Genomic DNA, 10,804 nt, shown 5'->3' with positions numbered 1-10,804 from the left:
ATTGTCTCTCTTCCGTTTGCATTTGCTTCCTCCTACAAAAAATGAAATAATAAAGAAAGTTGAAAGAATCACCACTAAAAGTTAATTGTAAAATCTATTTTGTTTATTTTGTCATTGGGAATTATTAAAAGGTATTTTACTGAATCAAAGAACAAAGGAACAGCTTAATAAATGAGAAACAAACAAGAATTTAATATAAGAAGGGCATTCGATTCATAAATTAAAGCAGTGTTATCTATTTGGTCCGAGATGTAAAATAGAGCACACAGAAAGACATGTTCAAGCTGATTAATCCGTAGTTATTAACATCATGGTGTGGAGATACTTTTCTTTTAATTTTGGAGTTCAGTGATTAACATAGAAATAGATAAAAATATTTGGGTTGACAGACGTGAACAGTAATTACATATAACATGTTGTGGGACCTAGAAACTACAACAACATACTCATAAAGTGCAAAAATAAAGAAAAGATAAAATAAAATAGAAACTCCAAATGTTTTCCTATGGTTCACACAAATACACTATTTACAGCCCCTCCATAAAGTGATTTAATTGGAGCACAGCATGCTGAGGTCATGAGAAACCAAGGACTGATTAAAAACGGGGAGAACGACGTCAGAGAACAGGACACAGCGTCCTTTTCTGAGTCAGCTCTTCATCCAGCTTCAGGAGAAGTGTCAGGAAGTTCCGGTTGGGATAAATGGCCCGTTTTTTGACAACATGTGTCAGAGCATCTCTTAGTGAAAAACGATGCCTCAGCATGAGGTAGGCCAGAACCAAAGTGGCTGATCGACTCACACCCATGATGCAGTGGACCAACACATTCCCTGTGGAAAAGAATAATAATAATAATAATAAAAACATGAGGGAAAAGGAAATAAAAACTTAATTTTGCTTAATATATGTGCAAGATAATGAATGTACCATCCTTGCTTTTCAGCCCTTTATGAATGAAGTCAGTAGCAGATTTAAAGTATTGGCTGAGGTCAAAGTGGTCTGAATCTTCCGCTGGGATGCCAAAGTAAACACACGTGTTCCCATAAAAGCTCTGGTCACCGATGCTGCCCTGCTTGGAGTGTGCTGCGTTCAGAACATGAGTGATGCTAAGCTTATGTAATCTGTTTTTGTTCTGTGCAACAGCCCTGAGAATCACAAAGAGAACATATATAAAACAAAACTGTGGGATTATTCTAAATATTCACAGTTTAGCAGCACAAACAACTATGTAAGCATTCAATAAATGTTATATCCTGACAATTTAAACACACATTTTTGACAGGTTCAGGATAAAATATAATTTCAGCGTTTGTAAGAGCTGATAGGCATTGTGATAACTGATTGTGTTGGTTATTAATAATGGAAGTTATTTTTGCTTTGACGTGTGCCATAAATCATAGACCTGATAAAATCTTCCAAATTCTAGATTATTAAAGTTTCTCCATCAAATTAGACAATAAAAAAAAAATGATAGAAATTGAATTTAACAGCTCGGTATTATATTGTTTCTGCTTTCATACACATCACACTCACACATTTCCTATGAACAAGTTGGGCCAGACTTCATCCACAGGTGTGAGCTCCAGCGTGCAGGAGTCCAAGATGAGCTCAAGTTCCTTGATGACCACCAGGTTCTGTCGCTGGCCGTTCCTCGACATTCTTCCTGCGCGCAGAATCCGGCTCTGAGCAGACGCCTGCGCTGCCCCCTGATGCCACAGCCCACCGCCTCTGAGAGGCATGAGCAGCTGGTTGATTTATTGAGTGGCGCTCAGCCCGGCTCCAAAATTAGCCCGGTGTTTTCAACGTGCTCTTGCTGGCGGGACGTTAGGAGTTATTTAATGTTGCTGGTGGATTGATTAGTCTGTTCACATGGGAGTTCTCTCTCCTCACACAAGGGTCAAAACAGATAGGGGAGGAGGAACACAGCTGAATAGTGTAGGTCACAAATGCAGAAAGTAATTGTCGTAGCAGCATTTGTATTTTAGTTTTTAAGTTTTTTGTGTTCATATTCTGTTGTTTAGACACCTGCTCCTTTTCTCTAACTCGGTTGTTTCTCCACTCATGACCCTCTCCTGTTATGTGTTCCAGTAATCATCTTTTCCATGCATTGGAGTCCCTCAATTCAGTCACTCCTTAGTCAGATCCTCTTTTGGTTGTTTTCCTTGGTGTTTTGCTCCACTGCTGTTTGTTGTAAGTCTTTTTTTCATCTAATACAAATCCAATAAAAGCATAACCAATTTAACCAACTGACAAAAGAAATGTTCATTTCAGCTCATTTTGTCTTTTGACATCAGTGCTTGCTCAAGGTCTACAAGCTGTCGTAGAAATCCCCTGTTAGGGAAAATCCAACGCTTCTGTTGCACACAGCGTATTGAAGACCGAAGACTGAAGCCATGATGGATCATCAGGTAGGCCAAAACCAGCGCAGCCGAGCGGCTCACTCCCACAGCACAGTGGACAAAAATCTTCCCTGAAAACCATTAAAAAAAAAAAAAACGTAAATATGAAACTCCACTTGTTTGTCACTTGTTGTATGTAATTTGTCAAAGCATGTCAGCTCTACCTCCCGATGATAAAGCCAGGTGAATGAACTCTGCAGCAGGGTGGAAAAAAGGTGAGAGGTCAAAAGTTGGCAGGTCGTTGGCGGGCACGCCGTAGTACTTCACTGTGGTTCCATAGAAATCATCTCTGCCTTTGCAGCAGAGTTTCCCGTGGGAGGCGTTCAGCACATGAGTGATTCCCAGCTGCCAGAGTCCAAACTTATCATGAGACATAAACCTGAAACATGTGACATAATGGGGCTGTATTCACATGCATTCAATACATTTCAAATGGACAATATTAATGTATGTAACTATGTCAGGCTAACTGCAGACCGGGATACTCACATGTCTCCCAGAAAAAGACTCGGCCACACCTCATCTACGTGGTGACACGAGCGAGGAGCTGAATGTAAAATCTCCTCAAGCTCATGAAGAGCTGGAGTCTCACCTGTGCTGCACATGTGTCCTTCCTTCTCCTCTGTATTTGCCCGCTTCGAGTCCTCTGTACCGCATTTCTCCCCCATTACAACACCTGACATTTCTGTGTTTTCAGTGCTTACGCCACTCTGTAGTTTTCCTGAAGAGGAAATGACCTTCCCCTCCACTCTACCAGTGGGGTGGACTGCCACAGACAGGTGGTGCCTTTTAGCACAGGCTGGTAAAATCATTTGAACACATGTTTTTTAACATGTCAGTCTTTAAAAGCCACTTCATAGTTCTTGCAAATCAGCCAAACAACGTCATAATTTTGTTCCTTTTTTTTTTTTTTTTTTTTACTTATCTGGTTTAACATTGCCTGTAATCAGATCCCTGCTTTTCCCAGGACTGGCCTGCAGATGTCAGTATGTTCCCAGCTGCATGTCTGCAGGAGGCAAGGAGTTCTTCTTTGCTGATGTTGTTTGTTAGTGGAGTCTTCCTGTTTGGTGTTGCCTAGCTGTCTGACACATGTTGGCCATGACACAACCCTGGGAGTGGAGAAACAGGCAGACAGTTTGTCTGAGACGTCCAGAGCCACTGTGACACTTGGCCTTTTTGACAAGGTAGGCTAACATTGATTTGAAATTGTTTCCACAGGAAGTTTAGAACAACATTATATGCCTTGTGTGACCTAGTTCTTCTCAGCTGAGTATATTCGTCCCCCTTTGTAGGTTTCTAAAATAATGTCTCTTTGTGTCTCTGCTCTGGGGACACTGTAAGCCCTTTGTGGAGCTGTCTCTGTCTGAAACACACTGGGAGCTGTCTCTGTCCCAGTTGGGACAGAGACACTGCTCCCTGTGACTCAGTGTAAGCTGACCAAATGTGCTGACATGGCACTCATTCATCCCAAGCAAAGCCTCGGCCACTGAAGACACCAGCAAACACTAGAGCCTCGATGAAAATAAGCCATTTCTCTTTCAGGAGCGGAGCAGAAGCTGTGCTGGTGAGTGATGTAAGTTTCACATGTGAATATGTAGCACTCTTTGGTCTGCTTGTTGGTTTCATTACTTGCTCTGTTGTTCACTGGTGACAGTGACTGACAGATGATTTGCATGTTGATTTGCACACAACATTTAGTGTGTTGTAAAATAAAATATATGCATGCTGGGAACAGGGAGGTTTCAGTTGCAGCTTGAGCCAACATTTCTCATGTTTGAACCAGTATGACCACTATTAGTAGAATGATGTCATAGTGGGCGAAACTGTTGTCCTGGGAAATCCTCTAAAACGCCATTATAATAATCTGACCTGGTGATTTTAGTGTTACTTATAGTTTTAATTTTTTTTTTTTCTGATTACCACTAGTTCTAGTTCTTGTTTATAGAACTAGGATGTCAACATTATTCCAACAATTTCATTTAAATGTGAAAATTGAACTTAGGTTTTGTGGTATTTCTCAGTTGTTTGTTTTATTCAAAAAGGATCAACGGGTGTGGATACATCTTAAGGCATAAATGGAAATAAGGGTGCAACCAAATAATTGGTTTTCAGGCTTTTCCTGATTTTCTGGTTACTTTTCAGACCTGGCTTTGTCTTCTTTTTTTTTTTGTTTGTTTTGTCTAAAAAATGAGATAAGACATACTACCACTTGGTGGTATAGTGAACTTCATCAAGATAGAAAGCATCATGAGCACAAGACATGCTGAAAAATTGTCTCAAGGCATCAACCAATACATTAAATATTCCAAATGGACAGTGACCCAAAGTGACCCCAGCTTAAATACAAAGTGGATTAAGGACTTCAAAGTCAGTGGATCAGAGTGGTAGCCACACATTTCCATCACATACTAAGGAAATGAAATCAAAATGCTGAATATAAAGACATTTATAAGCACTTGTCTTACTCATTACTTGCATCATCTTGCAAAAAATGTATGCCTTTGTCATGGTAAACAAAACATAATGGTAAAAATGTAATATACAAAAATGTGTTTTTAGCAAGTGAAAAGCCTGTTTTACAAAAGTATTTTAGTCTAAAACTAGTCACGATTTTTTGCATTTGATACTGTTAAATGCACATCGAAAACATAAAAAAATAACCATAATTTTGTTTAAAAATTAACACTTGTACAAAGACATTTGTTACAAGGTCAGTGCAACAAATAAGAGTGTTCAGCAGCCTCATATATCCTTTAATAGTCAATTAATTGCAAAATAAAGTGTTATATCTTAAATGCTTGTGCCATTTCATGGATTCTATGTTGCAAAATATGGTGGTGAGTTCAAACCAGTCAAATGTCTCCTGAGCATGAACGCTATCATTTATTTTACAAAGTTGATACAACTCCAGTCCCGTTGGTGCAGAGTTGCAGACCTTTGGAGCAGCATCACCGCAAGCTTATCGAAAAGGTCAAAGGGTGAAAACTGGGGGGGAAAGAGCTGAAGCACCACAGCTAATTAATCAATGTTGAGTCTTTGTGCAGTACAGAAGGTCACTCACTTTGTTTCTATGTGAAGATTTGCATAGTTTGCAACTCTTGCTGTGTTTCTCCAAGTTATATGTTCATTTATTTTCTATAAATGATAAACAACAGTTGTACAATATAGAGGGCAATTATTTGTTTTGGTTTAACCTTTTTCTGCTTCATGTGCATGCTTATAATACAAGGTACTGTTCTGTGGTGGTGTAAACCACCCTGAACAAACAATGCAGGGTGTTTTCATAAGTAATATGAAATAAGAGCTGGAGAAGACCAAGCAAACATAACATTTAATGACACCAAAACATGGCATCTAAAATTGGGGACAGAATGAGGAATAGAATTGCTAAATTTGAGCAAATGAATAAAAAGATGTTGTAGGAAATATAAGAAAACTAAATCTTCTTCCCAAAATTATCAAATAGTAGTCAGGATTAATTAAGAGGAGAATGGAAATTAGAAGGAAGGATCATTTAAAACACTTGCTTTTGTGAATGTGAATGCAAACACATTCCCCACTTCAGATTTTTCGATTTTTTAAAACTCTTAGACTTATTTGTGCTATATGAATAAATATTCTTTATTTTCTTTTGGTCTATGATATAAGATTCATATAAAATGTGTTGGCTCTTGTGGCTTTGCTGCAACAAATTTTAGAAATTCACTGTAAGTCAGTGAACTTACAATTTTTTTCAGATGCTTTGTGTTTCTGTGTACAGCAGGATGTCAGAGTCAAACGGCCGTGTGAGCTCCTGGAGCAGTAGCCAAGTGGCCCAGTGGCTGCAGGACGAAGGTTTCGGGCAGTACGTGGACTTGTTGTGTTCGCAGCACCGCATCGATGGCGTCAGTCTGCTGGCTCTGACTGAAGCCGACCTGCGGGGTCCTCCCCTTAGCCTCACTGTGCTGGGACACATCAAACGCCTGAATGTAGCCCTCCGGCGCCTCCAGAGGGAGAATAAAGCTGAGCTGGAGGAGCTGGGTCTATGGCCTCCAGATGCTAACTCTGCTGGACTCTCGCTGGGCGCTTCGAGGGCTGAGTGGAGCTGTGATGGAGCTGAAAGAAGGGGATGTAATGGAGGAGATCATTTGTGCAATGGGATGGAGCTGCGGCTGAGGAACGGTAGCAGTCATGGGTGTGCGCCTGGGGCAGCGCTATGTCAAGCACACTCCAATGGGAGGTTTCAACAGCCAATGATGGGCAGATTGGATCCTGAGGTCTGGAAGACGGTCATTAGTTCTGTATATGTATTCTTAGTGTGTGGACTGACCTCCTTCGTCATGGTTATTGTGCATGAGCGTGTCCCTGACATGAGGACTTACCCGCCTCTTCCTGATATATTCCTGGACAGGTATGAACCGACCTGCTTAGCTTGTGTGTTTTTCAATGCTAACAACAGTGAAAATCCTCACTAGGATTTCAATACTTGTTATGCGACTTTATCTCCTTGGTTTGCAAACACTTTCTCCTAATCTACAGATACATATTTTCCTTCTTTCACAGTGTACCCAGAATCCCTTGGGCATTTGTGATGGCTGAAGCTTGTGGCCTTATCTTGTGTTACATGTTTTTGTTGATCCTGCTCCTTCACAAGCACAGGTATTCCCTTTTCCAATAATCCAATAATGAGCACTCTGCTCATTGTGCCAGGAGTTTTGATGCAAGCTTTCACTCTGTCTGTAATTCAGGTCAATTCTCCTCAGACGGCTGTGTTCTCTGATGGGAACAGTGTTTCTGCTTCGTTGTTGCACCATGTTTGTCACCTCGCTCTCTGTGCCTGGGCAGCACCTGAAATGTGCCAGCCTGGTAGGTTACACGGAAGTGTTACTCTAAACAATAGAGTTGCTATGTTTTCATTCTTGAGTAAATAACCTGTAGCTACAGTCCTGAGTTAACTGTGTGAGTCAAAGTATATTTTTTTGTCCCTTAAGTCTTATGGTGACACTTGGGGAAAGATCCAGAGAGCCCTGGCCATATGGAGTGGGTTTGGGATGACTCTTACAGGTGTCCAGACCTGTGGAGACTACATGTTCAGCGGCCACACTGTGGTCATCACAATGCTCAACTTCTTTGTCACTGAATGTAAGTTGTTTTTTGGTTTGCAATGACTGTCTTGTTTCTTAAGAATAATGGAGGAAAAGACATTGCTCAATGTTTCTCTTGTGTCTGTTGTTGGAGCAGTTAATGAATTATCAAAACTATGTAAAATATCCATCAGCACCACCTCAGCTTATATGCCAGGCACTCAGTTCTGCTAGCAGCAGTGTTCTCACTAAAACTAGGAGAAGAGAGCACATAAGCTAAGTTTATAGTCCTTACACTGACTATAAACTATAAGTAAAGGAGTAGAGAAAGAACAGAAGGCTCAGAATTAACTCAAACTAATCTTAATGTTGATATTAACCTTAAGAAAATATCTCAATCTTTGCAAAATGCGCAAAATCCAAAAAAGATAACATGAATATGAAAAAAAAATGCATTTACTCTAGAAATTTGAATCTGAAAAATTATGGCAATTTCACATAAAGATGTAAAAGAATCCTGCACGTACATCTACCAGATTTGTTTTGCTAATTTCTTGTACTTCCAGACACACCGAGAAACTGGAATTTGATCCATACCATCTCCTGGGTGTTGAACCTGTTTGGGATTTTCTTCATCCTGGCGGCCCATGAGCACTACTCCATCGATGTCTTCATAGCCTTCTACATCACCACACGCCTCTTCCTCTACTACCACACACTAGCCAACACACGTGCCTTCCAGCACAGTCGCAGGGCTCGCATTTGGTTCCCCATGTTTTCCTTTTTTGAGTGCAATGTGAATGGACCCGTTCCTAACCAGTATCACTGGCCCTTCAGTAAACCAGCCTTCATGAAAATTCTAATTGGATAAAGAGTCTTGAACAATAATCGAGCTTTTTCGTAGCAGTGCCTCAAATATATTTTTTTTACGTTAATTACATTGTTATGTTCATGTTTCTTCTTTTGCAAATTAATTATTGTTTTTCTCAGGTTCAAGTGAACAGCTATGCAGTTTAAGTTGAGTACTTTAAAAATCTTTAAAAAGATGAGCTCCATTTAGCAGACTTCTGTCAGTATGCTATATAGAGCTGGCAGCTAGTTAGCTTAGCATACAGGAAACTTTTCTTTCAGATTTAAATTGCACGTCTTTTGATAAATTAATAATACTGACTTGTTTATCATAAAAGCGGAGGACACTGGCATTTTCTGGAAGATTGTACACTATGTAGCAATTTTATTAACTTCCACCTTTTGGATGTTTACAGCTCAATAGTAATTTATAAAATTTTGTATACAAAGTAATGCAATATGACAAGTTCTTTTTTAAAGAGTGAATTTGCTGAAAGTTTACATTTTGCTGCAAAGAGCACTTTAGTAAGTTCATCCAAAATAGCCTTTTTATCAATATGCAACCAAATACTTGTACTTCCAGACACACCGAGAAACTGGAAAGATTTATTTCAGGGACATTTTTATTTCTGTCATTTTACATTAAATGAATAGTTGACTTATAATGAATTTGAAATGGAAAATTAAGTTTATGATTCAGTTATTTTTTGTATTTTTATCTTACTTTTGCATACAGTGTAGATATACTTGACATTTGTTTTGTTACTTGGTGGAAAGAAAACACTTTGTCAACCAAAGACTGGAAGTTTGTTTACAATAATGTGGCTTATTTTTTGTTTTATTTTCTTCTCTTTTGTCTTATGAATGAAGTTTTTGTTTTGGAAAACTTTCATATTGGTCTTCAGCTTTTTTTTACACTGCAGCTGTGTGCATGTGTCTTTATGTAAATGACCAAAAAGAGCATGTTGCGTCATGTAGTCTCTTCGTTCTAAGAAATGTTCTTGAACATGCAATTTTAACGTAATCTGTGCACTTGTTCCCCACCTTAAAACAAATGTCTGACAAATCACTGTTCAAATATTTGAATCAAAGAAATGCAGGGCTGCACACCCACTGATATAAACCATCATTGTAACTCTCAGCTTTCATACACTAATCTCTTAATGACTGCATCAGATCTCATCTGAAGATTATATGTATTTGGCAAATTGGGGCTGCTGTAATTCTTACTAATTAATATATTTGGAATAAACAAAACTTTTTTGTAGGCTCTGGTTATGGTTTCACTTTTTTAAATGGTTCATAAACGAATGTCATAAAATTGCCTAACTGTGTCATTGTAATCACAGTGAAAATGTGTTTTTTGAATTTTTGACTAAAATTATAAAACAGCATTTTTATTCTCTTAGGTTGTTCTGTGGCTGAAATGAGCCTTTTTTAAACAGGGGGAAAATGTTTTATCTCCTAGTAAAACTAAAAATATTAATTCTGTCTGTGGGCAAAACCAATTTGAAATTATTGAAGCAACTTTTTACTGCTAGAGCAATTAATCATGCTTGATTCAGTCAGGGAAGGCTTACGACTTTTGTGCTGCAGATTATAAATATAGATTATGTGTTGCAGAAGAAACAATGAATTTTCCCAAACCAAAACATTGCAGGCAATTGTAATTGCAATGTTGTTTTTGAAGCAAACAGAAACAAAAGGCATGTTTTACATCAATTTTAACTATTTGAATTCATCCAATGTTCATAAACCCCAGACACCATAAAACACCTTTTTCACAGATGTCTTTTTCTTCAGACTTCTCTCCCTGTACTTGTTTTTTGTCTCCTAGGTCTTTTTGTCCTGTGTCACTCTGTCTGCTTCTTCCAGGAGTTGGTGATGATGGATTTGACAAACCCTCCAAAGGGTGAGTAATATCTTGCCACCTGCAAAGACAGACAGTAGAATAAACAATAAAAGTGCAGAGGATGATTTGGGAAGGTGGAACGCTTTCTTCATTACTCAAAGTGCTTTTAGAAAAAAAAAAACAGCTGGGGTTTGCTTTAGTTTTTAGAGATACAAACAAAAGGTTTAGCTGCTCACAAGCGTTTAAGATTGGCATGATAGAAAATTCAAAAGCTATTGCACTTCAAGAATTCTTGGTGACGAATAATGCAGGGTTCACATCACTTAGAAACCACACCACTAAAATCAACACAGAAAGGATTAGCAGCTGTCAAGGATTTATCAGAGATAAACACATCACCTGCTTCTCTGAAATGGGTTGAATTTGTTTACACAAAGGGTGTGTTGATGAAGATGGGAAGGAACGTGGATTTGGGTCTGAATGGATGAGAGAGCACATGGCGTGCTCCGGCAGTTTTTACTCTCTTTCGTACAATATTTTCCTGAATATTAGTAATATACAATTGTCACCCCTCACAAAACAAAAATCGTAATCCTTCTCAACATTTCAAAACATAAGCTTCAAATTGCATGAAATCAGATC

General features: G+C 38.8%; 3 protein-coding genes across 10 annotated transcripts; 1 reads left to right on the top strand and 2 right to left on the bottom strand.

Annotated features, from left to right (window-relative positions):
• Positions 1-10: 10 nt before the first annotated feature.
• zgc:153981 (dual specificity protein phosphatase family protein) lies at positions 11-1,745 on the bottom strand. The gene is made up of 3 exons (XM_055030192.1): positions 1,533-1,745; positions 927-1,144; positions 11-829 (listed from the first exon to the last, which is right to left on the bottom strand). The coding sequence occupies exons 1-3, from the start codon at positions 1,736-1,738 to the stop codon at positions 618-620; spliced, it is 636 nt and encodes a 211-aa protein (XP_054886167.1). The 5' UTR covers positions 1,739-1,745; the 3' UTR covers positions 11-617.
• Positions 1,746-2,264: 519 nt separating this feature from the next.
• On the bottom strand, positions 2,265-3,102 carry LOC129360099 (dual specificity protein phosphatase 13-like). 2 transcript variants are annotated; one of them, XM_055030193.1, is made up of 3 exons: positions 2,888-3,102; positions 2,563-2,777; positions 2,265-2,469 (listed from the first exon to the last, which is right to left on the bottom strand). In XM_055030193.1, the coding sequence occupies exons 1-3, from the start codon at positions 3,079-3,081 to the stop codon at positions 2,267-2,269; spliced, it is 612 nt and encodes a 203-aa protein (XP_054886168.1). In that variant the 5' UTR covers positions 3,082-3,102; the 3' UTR covers positions 2,265-2,266. The 2 variants fall into 2 exon arrangements, with proteins under 2 accessions (XP_054886168.1, XP_054886169.1); XM_055030194.1 differs by having other exon boundaries at positions 2,991-3,102.
• LOC129360070 (sphingomyelin synthase-related protein 1-like) lies at positions 3,001-9,578 on the top strand. Of its 7 annotated transcripts, none has more exons than XM_055030148.1 (7): positions 3,001-3,582; positions 3,941-3,971; positions 6,162-6,788; positions 6,941-7,036; positions 7,126-7,243; positions 7,369-7,519; positions 8,028-9,578. In XM_055030148.1, coding segments are annotated over exons 2-7 (1,299 nt in total). In that variant the 5' UTR covers positions 3,001-3,582; positions 3,941-3,969; the 3' UTR covers positions 8,333-9,578. The 7 variants fall into 7 exon arrangements, with proteins under 7 accessions (XP_054886123.1, XP_054886126.1, XP_054886124.1 ...); XM_055030151.1 differs by having other exon boundaries at positions 6,159-6,788; XM_055030149.1 differs by having other exon boundaries at positions 3,826-3,962; positions 6,159-6,788.
• Positions 9,579-10,804: the final 1,226 nt, after the last annotated feature.

This window comes from Poeciliopsis prolifica, unplaced genomic scaffold (genome assembly GCF_027474105.1).
Source record: "Poeciliopsis prolifica strain line A6 unplaced genomic scaffold, Auburn_PproV2 SCAFFOLD005, whole genome shotgun sequence".
Lineage (NCBI taxonomy): Eukaryota > Metazoa > Chordata > Actinopteri > Cyprinodontiformes > Poeciliidae > Poeciliopsis > Poeciliopsis prolifica.
The sequence above is the reverse complement of the archived record's forward strand: the minus strand, read 5'-3'. Positions and strand labels throughout refer to the sequence as shown.